Raw genomic sequence first — 20219 nt, 5'->3', positions numbered from 1 at the left:
CAGTTGTCCTGGTTATTCAGAGCCGTGGTTTATCTTTTTTCTTTTTTAATTGTAACCTTTCAATCTGGGAACCAGATTCTTGATTATTTTTGGAGGAGCAAATAATTTATATGTTTATAGCATGTCTATGTTTTTCACTTGTAACTGCATAATGTAAATGTATAACAACTGGTGGGTGACCACCGTGCAGTTTGTATTTCCTAGCTAATGTCCTTTTGAATTCATTACAGATATTTCCTCGTGGCTCCATAGTGCACTGCTTTCCAGGTTTGATCCCGGGAAAAGCACACAATTCCCCTTGGTGTTGAGACAGGAAGGGCATCTGGTGTGAAAATGCTAAAACATGCGGCGCTATCTACTGTGGTGACCGCTTGTGAATGAGGGAGCAGTTGAAAGTAGCTACTTTATTACATCATTATGTTTTTTGTTTGTATTCTAAAGAGGTTTTGTGCATTTAGCAAAATCTGTATATCAGACAGATAAAGCAATGGTGCCCCCATCTTGGGTTTTTAATCAAACAAGAGGTTAGTGTGCTAGCATATTAGCAAAGAACGTACACATACCTTTTAATTAGGGCTAACATATAGAGTATTGGAGCAGGCTTCTTGGTCAGATTGTTAATACTACATAGCAGACCACATTATATGTAAAGTAATTTGATTTAAAGGCACTAACAGTGGTGCAGTGAGAGGTAGGGCTGGGCCATATTATACCGTTCATGGTAATACCGGTATAATGTTAGGCAACGATAGGAAAATGAAATATCGCGATAGAATGGGAGTAAAACGCGCATGCGCAGTGCCTTTGTTTTCATACGCACATGGCCGATTGTTGAGTGAAACAGATGAACCAGAATTGGTTTGTAAAAATGGTGCAACTGGTTTGGTGTTTGTCCGTCAGATACACGACAAAGCACATTTTTTTGCAGAACATGCAAGCGGCCGTCGTTATTGTCGTATTTGTCGGACTAAGATGCTCTTAAATCTGGGAGTAATCTGGGTCCTAAACTCCGTCTTTTTCAGGTCAAACAACACTGCAGCATCACTTAGAGTTAAAAACTGTCTAAATTCTTTCATCTTTAATAAAACGATCAGCATTGCTGCTTTACCAGGTGTAACTATAAAGTTTAACTTCCAGGCATCCATGAAAACAAAAGTTATTACATTTAACGGAGTTAGAAGTTAGCAGGAAGCTAGCGGAAGTTAGCTCGCTAGTTTCGCTAGTTACCTAAGCATGATATAGCATGTTCTGACTGAGAGATTTCTGAAAAAAATCAAACGTACAGCTCTGCTATCACTTCCAACATAAATGAAGACAGGAAACTAAACAGCAGTGACGTTTGTAGGGTTACTGAAGTTGGGCTAGCTGGTATATAATGATGTGCTACGTGATCGCTAGCGACACAGCTATGTTAGCATAACATAAACAGTGAAGCTGGAGGACGAACACTAACACTTTTCCACTTATAAAAGTTAACGTGAAGGTTCTTCATGGTTAGAGACAAATGCAATCGCATGGCAGGATGCTGTAAACGGACCAAACTTCAGTCAGGAGAACAACTGAGATAATCCATCCACAATACGAGGTTAGTCATTAATATACTGCAACAACATGGGAATAGAGCAGCTGCCAGAGAATTCAACATTAATGAATCAATGGTACAGAAGTGGAGGAAGCAAGAAGAATGAGTTTAATAAAGTTTGATTTATCTGACTGCTTTGTTTCGCTTAATGTGCCTTATAATCCCGTGCACCTTATGGTCCGAAAAATGCGTACTGCACCTCTTTTTAACTTCAGTGGATATTATACATGGTTATGCTCAGGATATGTCAGCCTATTTCTACTGGAAATGCCTTTTGGTTAAACTTTCAGCAAGGAATTTGCATTTGCACTGTTACATTTTTATAAAGCTTTAATGTACATAAAAACCAGCTTCTTGTTTAAGTGAAAATAAATGGAAGGTTGTCTTTTTGCGCTAGTAATGTTGTGGAGTTGTATTTTGTCTCGCATCAATTATATCGTCGGTTATATCGTTATCGCAAATTTTCAAATATATATTGTGATAAATATTTTTGGCCATATCGCCCTGCTCTAGTGAGAGGAACAGTTTGCTGTCTCTAATTAGCTGATGCTAACACCGCTAACACTGCTGTGTTACCATGCAGTTGTCTGTCAAACCAGCTCTGCCCAAATAAGGCATTACTGTATACCTTAATAGCATTTAAAGGCTTAGTTGTTAAAAAATATATCACCCAGTAGGAGGGATTTAACCTTTTTCTGTAGCCGTCTGTTAGCCTCAAGCTACCATGTTTGATATACTGCAGCTTTTGCATTTCCGAAATGGCCTAATTTTTCAAACCTAGACAATGCATTTAGAGTTTTTTGGGGCGGGGGTTTTGTTGTAGTTTTTAAAACAGTCATAGCTGATAGCTAATATTTAAAGGTATTTGATTTTCCGAGCTAATTTGATATTAGTATTGGTTAGTTTTGTTAGTTTTTTATGTAATGAGCAAATGCTCATTACTATGCTAATGGTTAGCAAAGGTTTGCTAGGTTCTTGTTCATGGATGGAAAAGTAGTGGGCAATAGGGATGCATTTTAAGTCGAATTGTGAATTGTGCTAGAAATCAGAGGGTGAAACAATCCATGGATACATCAGATTTGTTAACTAAATTCAACAAATGCAATTTTTGGAGATTTAGTTCAAATCTCAAAGTACTCCCAGTCTTACTCTGTGCTCAGAGACGTTAAAGAGAGAGAGCTGCCCCACTGTTAACGTTACAATCTAATTTCTTGATTGTAACTCAAAATTTGTAGTTTAAGTGTTTATTTATTAGATCTGTTCAAATGCAGGCTAACTTTGCAGGTCTTAATTCTGATTTGTAAGTTGTGAAATAAAGTATAAGTAGAAAAATTATAGCTCTTGATCAGTTAAATACAGTTTATCACATTATCTGGTCTTTTGCCTTACAAATTAAATACTGAGTTTTGCTCCTATATACTTGTGATTTTAGAAAATAACATTTCACCAAGCTGTACTTTGACAATGACACACTAGCAGTATGTGCATGCCATCAATATAGGAAAATGTTAATTAAATCTATTCTACATCACATGACAGAAAATCTTTAAAGCTCACATGCTCGCTGCCCGTATCGCTAGCGCTGTGTCAAACAGGTATTTTTTTTGTTGACAGAGAAATATCTACTGTCAGCATCTCTCTTCTCATCACGCGCCCATGCCTCTGCAAGCCAGTATTAAAGTTTGCTATCAAAAACAACCAGTTTGCTGCTGCTTTTGCATGAGGGTAATCCATCATTAAAAAGATCCACAGATAATATGACAGTTCCTTAGCATCTCATACGTTTTAAAACTACAAAATGAAAAAAATAAAACTCATCCTGCCTGAATGTGTTTGCAGCTCATTACCTGAGTGTTTTAAACATCATCACAAATACCCACCAAAAGGTGAAAAAGCAAAAGTGGAGAGGACATGAGAGCTTTTTAGATGTCATTCACTGCAGTAGAGGAGTACTTTTAGGTCCTCAGCTCTCAGCAAACAGCATGACACCAGCATGCTTTTTTACTCATTAAAGCCATTAGTGAGCTTCACCGACTCACATCTGAAATGAAAATAAGGGTTGTAAATGTTTCAAATGTGAATGTAAATTATTTTAATCTCAAAGTGATAATAGTTATTACGTTTAAATTAAATGCAAAGATGGAGCATATTAAACCTAATAACAAGCTATAGTTGAAGGTGGAGAGTTCTTTTAAACTGCAATACAAAGTCTAAATGCTAAGAATTCACAAAGAAAATGAACTATTTCATGGCCATTGTCATTGGCTCTGCCTTTTTTACAGCCTGTTTACATACAGTGTTCATCATGAACTTGAACTTCAGTGTACCACCTTGCGAAGTGAGCTCAGGTTTCAATGTAAAGGGTTTTAAATACCCGAAGGCATGAGTGTAACGAGACTCGGATGTTTTTTTAGCTGTTGACCTTGCGAGGTGTGGTTTAACCTCAGTACTAGAATGCAGATGGATATGTGAGGTTTATTTTAGCTGTGCAGAGAAAAGATACATTTAAAGCTGCATGAGGTGATTCTTAATGCAGTGTTTCTCTTTAATCTTGCGAAGAAAAAAAGGACATTTACACAGTAGATCAGTTTATGAGTGGTAATTTCTGTTGCTTGCTATACAAACTTCAGCTTTTTTGTTTTGTCAACAATTCAGGAAGATCTTTTTCGTCTGTGTCTATGCAGTAAAAGCATAAACAGTCTAAAGAGTAGTTTGGCAGTAAGTAGGGCAGTAAATGCAGAAATTGTGTTTCTGATTAAACATTGGCATTTCCCCTCTGCGGTAGCTAATGTTTTTTTGTTTTGTTTCATTTAGTTTTTTTGCAAGGCATTTCTCATCAATCTGGCCCAATTAAATAAGAGCTTGATTTTTCAGTAACACTTGCGAGTTTCATTCTGAGTCTTTACCTTTGTGTGCAAATCTTTACTAAGCTATGGAAACCTGAAAGTGGAATGGAAGTTTGTGTGTCATAAAGAGGACATCCGTAGCTACACGCTAATGCTAAGACGTCACAAATTTATAGTGACCTAAGGCATAATGTCACCTTGTTAACATGGGAACCTTTTCCACAACAATGTACAAGTAATGACATTAAAGTTGCTTGAATTACTGCTTTGCAGTGAAAGACTTTCAGCAATATCTTCTTGCTTTGTGCCTCTCATTTGAGTTCCTTACCTTATTAGCTTACTCTGACCCATTTGACGCCCTACAAATGGCTTCATATAAGCTACAAATAGACTACATATATGCCCATGAAGTATGGGGAAAGAAGCAAACTAGAAATATAAATTATGGGTGAGTGTTTGATTTTTGCCTGCTGCTCTGTGTTTTGGATTCTTTTTGGACTGGAAGGATTTTACTGCGGAGCAGTTGCAGTAAGCTGAGGGCAGTTTCTGCAGTAAAACACAGACAAGGATAGCATAGCAGAATGTTAAACACCAGAGCCTGAATTTAACGCAAAATGTAGCATTTGGATCTTTAAAAATATGGATTGGCGTGAAAACAAAGCATAAGTGATATGCTTTTAGTTTAACAATGGTCACCTTTGAAATATCAGCTGTGTGCATAGTCTCCAAATATTATACATGCAAAGTTGAAAGTTCACATAATTTTCCTTTGCTTTGTTTTAGATTAGACCCCGACCTATTTATTGGCCATGTCGATATATTGGCTGATATTACGTATTTCAAAACATACCAGTACTGGCATTTATAAAGATCAACAAATAAAAATGTTGCACGGGGCCTGCTGACATCACAGTTCAGGTGTTTTCGTCATGCCACGCTACCATTAACTTAAGCCTCTTATCACTGCAGTGATACAGTTGGGAGGTGTTATTTATTAATAGAGAAAATTGTTTCAATATTTACCGGTGCACAGAGCAGAGAAACATCTTTTAGTTCCCTTATATTCAAGAGGAGGAACACATTTCCAGGCTGATATTTCCAAAGGTGGGCAGCTCAAAAGTAGTCTTTGGTGTTAGCCATACTGTCCCTTTAAATCAGATTTAAATGCATATAAGAGCATGAATTTCAGGATAAATGATAGAGAATAACTGAATAAAATGGTCTGAGGTAAATTACGATATCAAGCATGCCAGTGGGGAAATGTATACTTTAGCATATGAAGGAGGTTGAGAATGAGATTAATCCATGGATTTCCTCTCCAGAAGTTAGCCCATCATCTTTTCATATATTCCCCGTTAAGGAATGCACATAATTACATTTCTACAACAGTGCTGGCGTGCAAGTGGTTACTGGCTCAATTACCTCAGGCTGAAGTGGTGCTTAAACACCAGCTTCAAACAATTGTGTGTTCCTATATGCTCTATAGGAACAAGAGTCTGGAAACCCAAGATAGAAAATGATCCCTTTTATGAAGAAGGAAAGGGTGTGAGCTAAAATGCAGTTTTTCTTTTGCTTAGGCCAGAGACTTTTATTCTTTTTAGCAGTGAGCTGTTAAAGACTGCAACACATCACTCAGATATCTCCAGTCACAGTGATTCTCTTGTCCCTCTGGGTCTCGTTTAGATGCAAAATAATGGAAGCAGCAATATCTAGTAATTTTGCCTGAGGCCACTCAGTGTAGGCTACATTTGGAGTAAGACAAACACAGACGACTGCCTGCATTAAGAAGGACCACTAACTATAATTATAATTTGAATATAACTGATTCAGAGTTGAATTTATTTCCAGACCATGAAACCGCGGACAATTTTAATCAAGGTTAAACGAAAGCATGAGCGTTGCTTTCCTACTGGAAAGTGTCTGGAATATAATAATTGCTCTTAATTTCTGGCTTTCTAAGAAGATGCACGGTATTCTGTCAGCCACAATTAGGGGAAAACATATGTTTTCATGTATAGATTATATGGAGACGTGTTATTAATTGGTCTGTAAGTGAAAACAGTCTCATGCTGTTTAACTGGAGCTGTCCAAAGCTCGTCTGAGTGAGTTCTTAGTTTGGTCTATAAAAGAAGCGTCTGCTCCATGTTCTTTAAGATTGCCGCATACAAAGGATGTGTGAAGAAGGTGGCTGCTGTGCACTCTGTTTTTTCAGGCCAGGTTATCATAAGAAGTGTCTGCTTCAGACATTTTTCTAGGTCAGAGGAGCTCGTTCTAAGCAAAAACACTTCTTAGGTGATGAAGTACTCTTGCCAGGTGAAAATAGCTAATTTGTTTCATGCTGTGTTATTAATGTCTTTCAGCAGCACACATTAAGTCCTCACAGTAAAAACAGCATTTTTGAATGCAAGTCCTACAGAAAATGCTAACTTTCACGGTATTAACATTGGTGCGACTGATTGATTTGTTAAAACGGCAAGCTAATGGGGCGCCTGAGTGGCTCAACGGATTCAGCAGGCAAACCATGTGCTGTGAGAAGGCTTCCTATTGGTTGCAGAGGCCCAGTTTCAAATCTGTGATTAGGCCATTTACTGTGTGTCGTCCTGGTCTTTCTCCTATCTTTCCTGTCTTGTCTCCACTGTCCGCTCTTAAAAAAAGCTAGTGGTCTGTTAGTGGTCAAGCTCGCAACAAATGTCATATTTTCTTGATGCATTTAAAAAAGTGACTTGGGAGAACGTTCGTTTGAAATATTTGAACACAGTGTTCTAATGGAAAATCTTGTGGTGACAGTGATAGCATGTTTGCTTTGTATCCAGGACTTTAAAGGCTCAGTTATTATGGATTTAATTGCAGAAATGTCCTGAGAACAAGCAGTCAGTCTGCACTCACTCACTGGGTAGACCTTGCTAGTTTTTACCCCCGTTTGTCAACAGAACATATGCACACTGAACAGGATGGATCCATGCTTTCATGTTGTTTACACCAACTTCTGAGCTTGCTATCCAAATGTTGTAGAGAAATCAAGACTCATCAGATGGGACGTTGTTCCAGTGTTCCACTGTTGAGTTTCAGTGAGTCTGTGTGGATGGTACCCTCAGTTTCCTGTTCTTAGCTGACACGAGCGGTGCCCAATGTGGTCTTCTGCTGCTGTCGCCCATCTACTTCAAGGTTCAATTTGATTTGTGTTTAGAGATGTTCTTCTACTTGTCTTTGTTGTAACAAGTAGTTATCTAAGTTACTGTTGCCTTCCTATCAGCTCCAAGCAGTCTGTCCTTTCTCCTCTGACCTTTGACTTCAACAAGGCGTTTTTGCTCAGAGAACTGTTGCTCACTATTTGAACCTCTTGTGTTTTTTCCCCATAAACCCTACAGATGGCTGTGTGGGGAAAATCCCAGTAGATCAGCAGTTTCTGAAATACTCAGACCAGCCCGTCTGGCACTAACAAGCATGCTATGTTCAAAGTCAGTTAAATCGCCTTTTTTCTTCATTCTGATGCTCGGGTTAAACTTTAGCAGGTTGTCGAGCAGCTGAACAGGTGTGTCATTGAGTTAATGCGTGCCCTGCAGTTTTTGCTCAGGAGTTTTGTCTGTTTTCACAGGATTTGGCTTTTCGTTAATTGAACTGAGGAGGTGGTGGACAACGGGACTGTGCTAAGTTTTTCTAAAAGAGCCTTCAGACAAGGACGGCGCGGATGGGACTTAAAAGACTTCAGGAAGGGCCTGGTTGGCAGAAGGAGTGAGTATGGACAACCTTTCTGATTTCGGAGGCCCCTGTCCGTCTGGCCGCAGGGAATGGGAGTGAGTATGAAATAAAGTGCTTTATTTAGCTCATGCTTCATAACCATCACTGTAGTGGTAAACACAATATACCATTCAAATAATTGTGAAAGTTTTCATGTAATAGTTTAAAGAAATCTGGTATATCTTTTTAGACATTACCATTTAGCAAAGTTTTTCATCGTCTTTCATTGTGAGCATGCACAAAACTACAACACATTTGAGAAATGTATAAAGATAAACTGCATAACAAACATGTAGTAAATGTTGTATTTTAACAATGAAGAACATATTTATCTTGAATGACCCTCAATTTGAGTTGTGTGAGGAGCGCGCTGTTCAATATTCAGGCAGTTCTCTTAGGACATCATCTGCAATGCAAAGCAAAAAAAACCCTTTTATACAAATGTGATCAAAGCACTTACATCCATCAAGAGTAATGAAGCATTTTATGAATCACTGTGGGACTATATTAATATTGATCCAATACCACAGGAATAATAAGTTACACTCACGCAGAGTTGTGCACTCATAACGTTCAATGTTCCTCAGTAGTAGTTTTTTCTTTTTGTAATACCTGCTGTGTCTATGATGTACAAGCCGGTCACTTCTTTTGATATTTTAAAGATAACGCCCAAGTTACAGCCTGTCACATGACACTCTCATGGCAATGAATGTAATGCAGGTCATAGTCAGTGTAATCATGTAAAAACATTCTTATTTCAGTCTGTAAGAGAAAAATGCTCTTCGGGCAAAGTTGTATTTTAATGTCAGTTCACGCATAATTCACTGTTGGCTCACAAAAGCTTTCTTACAGCCTCACTTATTGGGTCACAGTCAGGAAAAAGTGAGAAAGATTGAATTTCAAAATAAGTTAGTTTAAAAACAAAACAAAATCTGCTCTGACAAATTGATACTGGCCATACCCGGGTCAAAGTCATGCACTGACAAGGTTGATTACATTTAACAAATTTTTTTATGACTGATTATCTCTGTTGCTGCTGATCAATCAGTTACACGCGATAAAAATAAACTCCTGCTGCTGTGTTCTCAGGTAGTAAATATCCTGTTACGACCAGGAGTAATTCGTAAGAAAAAAGATATGGAAGCGACTCTTGACTTGTCTGCCTTTAGACATCCAGCCACGTGAGCCTCTGAGTATAAAGCAATAATGCAAATATGGAGTAGGTCACTTACAAGCCACAGTGACCTGTTAAACATGGGAGAAGACCAGAGGCTTCAGATGCGGTTACCTCTAACATAATCACAGCATTAGTAGTGGTTGGTCCACACATTGTCTCTGATAATTTCTTGAGATTGACAATTAAATGGGCTTTTTTTTTTTTAAATTACAACATATTTTACCATCTCACAGAGGGTAGTGCAGGACCACAAGACAAAATAAACAATGGCTACATTCCTTTTATCTGCTTTACTTGTGAATCCTGGATGATTGAGCCATTGTTGAGGTTGTTAGTGAAAACTGCTCTCATACTAGGACTGCTCAAAAGTCTTGCTGTGAAAACTGTTTGTTATATTGTGCAAAAGACAAAAATATGTCCTGAACTCATTATATTATCACTGACACGTGTTTGATGACGTCAAAGGAACTTCTTCCTAACGCGTATCCTTCTTTTTCAAGCACCAATAGCTGCATGGACGATTTAATGGATGAAGATGAGAAGGACAGGGCAAAAAGGTACTGACGTCTGTGCATACTGGGCAAACACTTCATGTATAGTATCACACATTTATTACTATTTACATAAATGGGAATGGCAATGGAAAACAGATTATTGGTGGTAGGTCATCACTTTAAAAGAAACTGGACTGGACATAATAAATGAAGAAATTCATTTCATTTTCCGTGACATTACGGTTAATCTGGGCCTCTTTTGGCTCATTTTGTATTTTAAACACTTACAAATACTGGTGTCTAAAAGCGACTGAGTTCTTAGTTCACAAAGGTTCGACTCCAGATTCACATATTACTTCTTATCGGAAAAATTCCTATGGACACTCTAGGACACGGTGTCATAAGATATCAAACTCAACCGTTGGTAGAATAACCAGCCTTCTCTTTTTAAAAATGTAAATTCTGTATGATTAAATCTATGTTTAATTAATTGTTTTCATGCCCTATTTTTATAACAAAGTACCCACAGATTTGAATATATTCAGGCTCTGCTTACATTTTCAGCACCGTGCCGCTGTTACATTTACCTTTCTTGTTCTGCTTGTTTTCTTTTTTCCTTATTCCAAACTATCTTCCGTGTAAACAGGATAGCTGAACTAAAGTCACTTAATTTTCACTTGCAATAACCGCTCTGTTATAGGGCATCCCGTAACAAATCAGAAAAGAAAAGAAGAGACCAATTCAATGTGCTCATCAAAGAGCTGTGCACCATGCTGCAGGGTCAGGGCCATCCGCGCAAGATGGACAAGTCCACCATATTGCAGAGGACCATCGACTTTTTGCAGAAACAGAAAGGTACGGGCTTTTATGTAGTCTTTCTATTTCTGTAGTCTTTCTATTTAGTTTTGTTAATTTAATAGACATATTTCTAACATTTTCTCTTTTCCAGACATCACTGCACAGAACGACACCTGCGATGTGAGGCAGGACTGGAAGCCTTCGTTTCTCAGTAATGAGGAGTTCACTCAGCTAATGCTGGAGGTAAACTTCAGGAGGATGTCTTTGAAGAGTAGCTGTTATTTAACTCTGCCATTAGGTAACATTAATAAACACAAAGGCAAAGCTACATCCTCTCTAAAATGATGATTTTTATTTTAAGTGCATGTATTCATAGTTTGCTATAAAATCAGCAGTGAAGACGTGAGGTCTCTTTAGGCAATATGCGAAAGCAGAGTAAATATCAGCACGTTAACACGTCAGCATAATGTGCTGATAGATTAATTAAGACCCGATGAGACATTGTGCAATTATTGTGCAATTTTTCAACATGCTGTAATACAGTAATATAATTGTGGTAACTTCCTCCCTCTTGCAGGCCCTAGATGGTTTCTTGGTTGCATTAACTACAGATGGTAACATCATATACGTGTCTGACAGTGTTTCCTCACTTATTGGCCATTTACCGGTAAGTAAGAGGGCCTCAAATTCATGCAACCATCAAAGCTCTGTATTGTCACTTAAGCATAGCAGTGATTTAGACAACATTAGATTTCACTTCACCATATCTGGTCCTCATTTTATTTTTGTTGCCATAACAGTGAAGTTAGACAGAAAAAAGCTCTGTTTTGCTGCTTTATCTGAAGCAGATTGCCGTTGTGACTCCCATTAAGACTGTTGTGTAAGATATCACTTGTTGAAATGGTGCCAGGAAGACTGACTGCCATTCATCTGTCTTTTTTGCACCAGTCAGATATGGTGGACCAAAATATCTTGAATTTCCTCCCGGAGCGGGAGCACGGGGAGGTGTATAAGCTGCTATCATCCCACATGCTGATGACTGACCCCATTGCTGCTGACTTCCTTGACAGTGAGTATCCCGCTGAGCGGGCTCTCTGCACACACTGTGTCTGGGTCATCGTGTTGAAACACAGCGGAAGTAGAAAGGTTAAAGCCTGTAGACTGTCTCCCACTTTGGGAGATCAAAATGCTGTGGACAGAACAGTTGCCGCTGGTGTAATTCTCCACTAAAAATCAGCTCAAAAAGTTATGTTGGCTCAAGAATCTTCTTTCTTTGTTTGAAGTACAAAAACAACATTTGACTGTTGTTTTCTGTCTTGTAGAATTTTTGTCACAAAGACTGTTTGGACTGAAACTGAGATACAGAAGCTAGTTGAATTACGGTCTGCAGGTTATTGGATTGCTGATTAGTGTGTATCTATGATTAGACTTTTAGCTAATAATAGGAGCTAGCTTAGTATCATAGTTAAGACTTTAAATCACTGTTATGTTAGCACAGTAATCCAAAGCAATGTAGTATGGGAGGCTCAAGAACCTGACCTTAATCCTGTCTTACTATTGGACTTTTCTGGGGAAGAGAGAGGGCGAGTCGCAAGAGTCTCGGCCTATCTTTAGAGACCTAAATAGCAAACTGTCACAAAGCCAAGTCTGCAGTAAACAACATCCTTTGAGCACATCCATCATTTGTTTTTTACCAGTAAAAAGGATTACATTTTATTACCTTGCTATGCAAAGGTAAGTTTATTTTACACTGTCCTAGTACAGGAAACAAAGCAACCTCTTCTATTGGTGCCTGTCAGCATTTTGACTCTTTGGTTTTTCTGTGTCAAAAATACCATTGAGAAGCACCTCAGCTTTTATAATGATGCATGTAAACTTCATTATGTTCAGGGTGTAACCATGACAATATCTGCTTTTTAGGTGAGGCACACATTGAATTTTGCTGTCATCTAGCTAGAGGTAACATGAACCCAAAAGAGCCACCTGTATACGAGTATGTCAAGTTTGTTGGAGATTTTAAGTTTCACAACCATGGTAAGGATTTGTTTTCTTTTTAAAACAACTACATTTAGAAAAAACAAAACAGAAATACACTTACATATGTACATGTTCTTGGTCACACAGTGCCTACGTCGTCTTGTAATGGGCTCGAGTTGACGTTACCAAGGAGTCTGCAGTCGTCTCTGGAGGAGCAGGTCTGCCTCATTGCTACCGTGCGATTAGTCACTCCGCAGTTTCTGAAGGTAAAACCAGCTTGAATGTTAAATCTTGTTCCTTTGTTTCTCTGCTTGTGACTCCACAGAGTAACACTTTACACATTTGCCTAACAAGCAAAAGACCCAGGGGGTGGAGGGTGCAAATCTCACGCGGGTTGCGTTAGGAAATCAAATATGTGGCGCTACCTGCTGTGGCATCATCATGTGAAAAAGGCAGCAGCCTGATGGCGCTTCTGTCGCTTTGTTTCTCTGCTTGTGTCGCTGTGTGTGCTGTCACTAAATCACTCGAGGGCTAAAATGTGGCACTAAAAGCAGTTTCGGTCCATGCAGCAATAGTGAGCTTGGATCAGTGGCACAATGAGGTCTGAGAGGTGACACACTTCGGCATACACTGATTCCATCGTGGCGCACACACTCTGGAAAACTTCTCGCGACAAATAGGTTCAGTGTGGCACACTGTGTACTTGCCAACTTGTTACATCATGAGGATACGCTGTGATCCCTAAAGGGCCCTTTGAGTTGAAATCTGGCCACTTGTCAAGTTACAGAAGGGAATTAAAGTCGCACTCAAATTTTTGTGAGATCAGCTCAGATTTTATACCCTTTCCAAGCATCCCAAAGGAAATTTATAAAATGGCACATTTCCAGCGATGGTTTGTTGAAGATTAATTAAATCCCAATATGTAAAAGAAGTCAGTGCAGTTTACATGTACAGGATGGTCAGTTGCTATTAAAAGCCAAAAAGCTTAGAACACCCCCCCGCCTGATCTATTGCACAGACTTCAGCTCTGCCGACTAGTTATTCCAAACTGCAAAACACACTGATTACACTGATTGGTCAGACTGGAACAATATCTACTGGGACGAATGACATGGAACGATTTTTTTCCTTTTTTCCGTCTCAAGATGAATCCTTTGTAAACAGTAGGCATCAGTTTTTCAAATGTAGAGAATACAAAATTCCCCAGTTCTTTTCAAAGGAGCATTGTTCTCATTTTCCATAGAGGTTCAAGGGCACAGCATTTTAACAGTGACACACAAGTGTTAATAAAAACGTTGGCATTTTCCCGGGCAATACGTAAAACGATAGACACAGCAACTGTGTCTTTGGTTTGTGGACTAGCATTATGGCTGTTGCCACGTTGTTTGCTAGTAATCCTTGTTTGGAAAAAGCATCCATCGTGTACATGGGTGTATTGCACAAATACAGACGCCTGTTTGTTAGTAAGTAACATGCTAGTAAAACACTTGACTTTCATTCGGCAGAGCTGGAGCACAGACTGTTTGGCAAGAAGCCATACTGTTTGTCAGATCATTTTATTAACATGTTCCAAAATGCGCACAACAAACGTAAATTAGCTAAGGCGACACCTCAGAGACTGCTAGTATCCTAGTTACCATGATGACACACAACATTAAACCTTTAATATAAAAATTATAGAGTAATAAAACAGAAATCATCCTCTTTACAGTTATTATGGACAAATTAGCCAGAGACCAAAACACTTTTCTGTACCTCCTCTTCTCTAACATTGGAATCTAAAGGGACTGACTCACTTTTGTTGCCAGCCTCAAGTGGCCATTTGAGGAACTGCAGCTTTTTGCACAGCAGCATGCTGTTGCTGCTTGGTCCCTCTAAGCATATTCTTGATGTGTAATGATCTTTTTGTGTTAAGTTTCATCATGCACTGTACCAACTCTGATATTAAAAACTATGACCATATACAGGACATACTGTACATAAAACACGATCATGCCTTGCTTCCCTGTGAAATATTAGCGGGGACCTTCCTCAGTCTTTTTGTTTTTGTTTAGGACTTGTGTAACGTGGAAGATCCCTGTGATGAATTCACCTCCAGACACAGCCTTGAATGGAAGTTTCTGTTTTTAGATCACAGGTAAAATATTTGTATTATCCTGACAGCTACCAGTCTATACTTAGAAAAAGTATTTCTTGCATGTTTATTGCCCTGTGTGCGTGTGTGTGTTTCAGAGCCTCGCCAATCATAGGCTATTTACCCTTCGAGGTTCTTGGAACTTCTGGCTATGATTACTATCATGTGGATGACTTAGAGCTCATAGCCCAATGTCACAAGCAATGTAAGCTACTTTTCTGTTGCTTTTTTCCTACCAGTCTCCATGATCACTGTATCAAGGGCAAATGTAAAAATTGACAGAAATGTCAAAGCACTCATGTGGACTTTCTTTCTTCTCTCCTTAGTAATGCAGTTTGGAAAAGGTAAATCCTGCTATTATCGATTCCTGACCAAAGGTCAGCAGTGGATTTGGTTGCAGACTCACTACTACATTACTTACCACCAGTGGAACTCCAAACCTGAGTTCATTGTCTGCACTCACACTGTTGTCAGGTAAGCCTGGTTTCTTCTTTCTGTGTGTGTGTACACATTTCCTCTCTCTTTGGGTAAGGGGTGTATCGATCTAGCCTCCCTTAATACTGCATTTTCTGTTGTCCTTCAGCTATGCTGAAGTGCGAGCTGAAAGAAGGAGAGCGTTTGGCCTTGAAGATCTGTCGCCACCTGAGATAGCCCCGTCCTCTGTGAAGGTAACTCGGACACATACTGCACAGCGTGTGACATTTACAAGGTCAGCTTCAAACTTGGCCCACCATGTTGAACATTACTCTGTGTTCCAGGCTCAAGAGCTCTACCTGGACATCTGCTCCACACTGGACGCTCCACGGGACAGAAACAGCGGTGCACGTTCGGTGTCCTCCCACAGCTCCCGGAAGTCCTCCCACACAGCGCTGTCAGACTCTGCATGTGAGTCATCCTCTGCTCCCCAAAGTGCTAACTCACTCAACAGTAGGCCATTATTTACAGAAATGCTGCTCCTGTGTATGGGTGGAAGATCTGTTATTGGGGATTGTAGGCAGCAAAATAATGTGAGTCTAGTGATAACCCTCTGTCCCTGGGTTTGACATTTTCATTAGCAATGGAAATGGAAGATCAATTTTTAGTTTCCAGAAGAGTCCCACACTCAATCCTTATTTTTTATGTAATCTTTGTGATCACTAATAAAACTCCAGACGTTGTCACTACACCCACCTCGGTGTATGTGGGTGATGATGCATTTGTGAAAGGTTTCCAAGGCTTACTTTAGCCTGCCCTATTTGTTTGAGCCCCCATTCTCAACGACTTGCTGAGCTTCCACCCACTGCCTAGTATGCTAAAACATTTCCATCTGCATATTTATGAAGAATGCACCAGTGGCAGCTTCATTAAAGTTGTAGTTTTTTCAAAGTAAAACAGTGTGCCAGTCTTTCCTTAGCCCACACATATATTAAACTTTGCTACAATGAAAAACCATTTGTGGTAGAATGAGAGTAATCACAGAATCCAAATCAGCAGTTTGCTATACAAAGAAGTTTTGGCTTTCTCTCAGAGAGGCTATAGTTTCTCTGTTTAGAGAAAAAATGCATAAAGGCCATTTTTGTTTGGGGAACTTATTTTAGAAATCAAAGTCTGTTGATAGGTCTTGTGGGAGTGTGGCTACAGTGTGGAAAATGTTGTATGAAGGCTTAACTGTGCTGCAGAAATTAGACATTAAAATTAGCTTCTTTTTTTTTAACCTTGAATGTTGACACAGGCTTTATTTTTATCCTAAAGTCATAAGCAATTCTTTGGGCACCAATTTCCTTGTAGAACTGTTCTAAATAACTTTGCAGGGCAGGTCAGGATTTATTATTTCACGCCAAAAAAAAATAATTACTGAGCGTCTGCAGATGAAGCCTAATACCTGTAAATGTGTTACTGACACAACGATTATGCCACTCGTGAAATGAGTATAAACGCAAGAAGGTAATTCACTCAGTTGTCGCAGTTACAAGTGTTCACATTAATTCACATGATTATGAATTTAGAGGTGACCTGTCTCTGCCCTGCAGCAGCAAACTCTTACACAGAAGCGTGCACACCATCGTGGCAGTCTGCTTCCATTGGGCCTGAAAAAACATCTGCCAGATTCCAGCCAAGCAGTTCAAAGGTCAGTTTACACAACGTTTACATGTATCTCTTTGTCTTTGGAGATAAAAATGGTTTTCGAGAAACAAGCGTGCACAGATAACACAATGTCTCCTAAATTGTGTTACATAAAACGATTTTTCCCATTTTTTCCCCCTGTAGAATTTGGCACAAAGACAAAATTCCTTTGACCTTGTTTCCCCAATGAGCGTCCCCCTTTCTCCTACCTGCAGCAAGCACTCCGCAATGGTTAGTGTTAAGACTTCCTCTCCAGCCTGTTGTCTTCTGCCTTTCTGTTTGTGTACAATGTCTTACTGTTACTGCTGGATGTGTTTATTTCACCTGCTGGTTGTGCACGGTTTAATTAAAAAAAAAAGAAGAGTTATTGTGTATTTCTCCCAGAAATCATTCATCCGTGTTACATTTGAACTGTAGAATCAATATTGCACAAAAGGTTGGAAGATTGGTGTACTTTCCTCCGTAACAGGAATAAACCATTACATGACTCACGCTACTTGATTATAGCCACATTTGTCCATTTCCCTGAAAAAGCGCAAAAGTGTTCTTACGTCCCTTTCACCTGCTCTCTCTGTCCAGCAACAGCAACCACAGCAGCAGCAGCAACAGCAGCAGTCCTCCATGTATCAGCTGCAGCAGCCGCAGCTCGGTGTCATGAACCAGCTGAAGGAACAGCTGGAAGAGAGGACGCGCATTCTGCAAGCTGACATTAAGACACAACAGCAGGAGCTGCACGACATTAAGGAGAAGCTTCATCTTGCTAACCTACAGGTAGTGTTCCCACACTTTCAAATGAAGAGACTGCAGCGATTGTTTATTCAGCCGCGAGTTAATCTTGAGATCTTAACACAACACAGGTGGAGTGTTTTTGTTCTGTATTGGCAAAATGGGCAGCCTCAACTTCAGAATGAATGCTCATTACGTCCAGATCAGCTGTTGAGAAAAGTCAGCCTACACTACCTATAATAGCCAGTAATGGATAAAAGGCTCCACCTAGAGGCCAACATGAAAGACTGACTCCAGTGATTGTCTCTTTGTTTTGTGCTTACCTTCTGGATGTGCAGGCAACATGAGATGAGCTGTAATTTGAAGCATAAACATGCCACACATCAACATGTAACTAATCTGAATTGAACCTTAAACGATCCCCCTATACGTATCAGTATTACAGCATCCTGACAATGCCCTGTCTTGCAGTTAGAGACAAGTGATTTAGCCTGCGCCACAGTTTGCTATCTCTCGACCAAGTTTTGTGAAATTCAGCTTCTTTTACTTCTCTTGTGTAATCCTGCTGACATACAAATAAACAAGAAGTAATTTTCCAGTACATCCATCCATCAATCATATGGGTGCTGAGGTGTATTCCACCCGTCATGGGGCGAGGTTAGAGGTTATGGAAATCAGTAAGTTGTCTCTTTTTAGAAAGAATTAATTCAATTTGTCTATTTCTGTGTGTGTTAGATGTTGTTACAGCAGCCTATCAACAATGACTTTAGTCAGGCCCAGCAGCAGCCTCAGCAGCAACAGCAGGGCCCCGGAAGGCCTGCCCAGCAGAGTCAGTCTGGGGTCATCAGACAGCTGTCGGGCCACCCTAAACCAGTCTGCGGGGCTCACAGCTCATCCCCACACTCGCTCCTGAGAGAAAACAGCTCACCTTCAACACAGGTACATCGCTGTGCAAGAGAGAAATCCAAACTTGAAACCAGAAACACATCCAGCTGGAAGCTATCCTCTTAAGTAGTTTTATTGAAACCTCGTTTGAGTTGACGGTTGCTCTAAAGTGTCTCTGTTTCTGTAGGTCCAGCCGAGGATTTCCCAGAGTGGGCAGGCTCAGTCAGTGAGTTTGCCAGTACAGACAAACACGAGTCTGACGATGCCCTTCTACAGCAACCCCATGATGTTCTCTCAGACCAACACGAGGCCTCAGCAAGATGCAAACCAAAGACACCCAGACAACCAGTTCAGCCAAGATGGACAACTACGGTAAGAGCCCTGAGAAACACTCATAGTACTCAGAACTCCAGGTGTTAATGTCAGTATGGCAGGTGATGATGAAACGGTATATTTTAGGAATAACATTCACTTTATGTTTACCTCTTCATGTTATCCAACCTCTAACCCTGATATGTTTCTTTTCCTGCAGAATGCTTCTCAACCAACCAATGCAGACTCTGGTTCCCACCAGCGTTTCCTCGCAGCCTTCCCAGTGCAACATGGGCATCTCCCCATCGATGTGAGTCCTCTCACCGTGCAGACGTCTCTATGTTATGTTATGTTGTGTCTAACCTCTTCATCGTGCGCCACGTACAGATACACCTTGGAGCAGCAGATCCTCGCCCCCTCGTTCCCCATGCAACAGGTCAACTGCAATGCCGTCCTCGTGCCCTCGCCGGTCTTCACGTCTCCGATAATGATCCCACACAACAGCTTCATCACGCACCAGTCGCAGTCAGCCTACCACTCGCAGCCTCAGACCTCTCAGCACTCCCTGCAGCTCCAGCAACCACAGCAGTTCTTTCAGGTACGCTGCAGCAACATGAGTCAGCATGTCGTCCTGAGCATCTTACACAGATTTTTAGACTAAAAGGCAGTTTGGCAAGGATTGCTGCATAATGCTGTTTAATATAAATAACCAAGGCTTTCTATTTATTTATGATCTTTTTGGGTATTAGACTATATCTGAATACTGAGTTACCACAGCAACAAGCTACGGTGCATTTCCCACAGGTTTTAAAGCCTCAGCTTTGTGCCAAAGCTGTGCTGTGACTTTAGAGTGATTCTTACTGTTTTTAAGATTATAATGAATAATTTTTTTGTGTTAAGAAATGTTCATTAAAATCAACAAATGTTTACAATGAGGGCATATATCTTTAAAAACAAGCAAACAAACAAAAAAACCCACCACACAAACCATGAGGGATGGTGTTGTATTTCCAGAGTGATGCATGTGATGTTTGTGTCTATGTCAGCAAGTATGAACATGTGAGTAACGGTTCACAATTAGCTCGTTGAGGTGATGTAGGTCATCACCACTCTCTCTCTAAAGAAGGCATCCATATAAGAAGCAGCCAGCAGCAATGTGACTTCCTGGGATGATGCAAAGTCAGTCATTCAGCGAATTCAGGCAGCAACAGGTGAAATAACTGCAGGCAGTACCGAGCGAGTGGATCCCGCTTAACATTTCTCAACTTCAAGCTGTGTGACTGAGTTAACTACCAGTGAGAGCCCAGGATGACATGTGATGGGGTGCCAAATACATTAGAGGGTTACTAAGGCAATCGGGACCTAGAATGTACAGTAGCAACCGACTGTCAGTGACAAAGTGATGCCTGAAGAGCAAATTGCTCCCAGTGTGGACACCCCTTAAGTT

General features: G+C 40.1%; 1 protein-coding gene across 3 annotated transcripts in view; it reads left to right on the top strand.

The window, feature by feature from the left end:
• The window catches only part of npas2 (neuronal PAS domain protein 2), a 44011-nt gene that overhangs the window by 19068 nt on the left and 4724 nt on the right, over positions 1-20219 (top strand). For 2 of the 3 annotated variants that reach the window (XM_086308280.1, XM_086308281.1), the window contains exons 2-21: positions 8024-8222; positions 9844-9900; positions 10538-10692; positions 10787-10878; positions 11213-11302; positions 11584-11704; positions 12556-12669; positions 12760-12878; positions 14667-14749; positions 14845-14951; positions 15073-15220; positions 15330-15414; positions 15505-15631; positions 16756-16853; positions 16994-17080; positions 17429-17620; positions 18311-18514; positions 18648-18832; positions 18993-19082; positions 19160-19370. In XM_086308280.1, coding sequence (XP_086164406.1) covers positions 8167-8222; positions 9844-9900; positions 10538-10692; positions 10787-10878; positions 11213-11302; positions 11584-11704; positions 12556-12669; positions 12760-12878; positions 14667-14749; positions 14845-14951; positions 15073-15220; positions 15330-15414; positions 15505-15631; positions 16756-16853; positions 16994-17080; positions 17429-17620; positions 18311-18514; positions 18648-18832; positions 18993-19082; positions 19160-19370 — 2421 coding nt within the window. In that variant the 5' untranslated portion in view covers positions 8024-8166. The remainder of the gene's footprint in view (positions 1-8023; positions 8223-9843; positions 9901-10537; positions 10693-10786; positions 10879-11212; positions 11303-11583; positions 11705-12555; positions 12670-12759; positions 12879-14666; positions 14750-14844; positions 14952-15072; positions 15221-15329; positions 15415-15504; positions 15632-16755; positions 16854-16993; positions 17081-17428; positions 17621-18310; positions 18515-18647; positions 18833-18992; positions 19083-19159; positions 19371-20219) is intronic. The other variant, XM_086308282.1, reaches the window with a different exon arrangement.

Source organism: Aulonocara sp. 'chitande type north' Nkhata Bay, linkage group LG10 (genome assembly GCF_057382095.1).
Source record: "Aulonocara sp. 'chitande type north' Nkhata Bay isolate Kocher_YH1m ecotype deep benthic linkage group LG10, A_spYH_male_GT1.1, whole genome shotgun sequence".
NCBI classification, from domain to species: domain Eukaryota; kingdom Metazoa; phylum Chordata; class Actinopteri; order Cichliformes; family Cichlidae; genus Aulonocara; species Aulonocara sp. 'chitande type north' Nkhata Bay.
The sequence above is the reverse complement of the archived record's forward strand: the minus strand, read 5'-3'. Positions and strand labels throughout refer to the sequence as shown.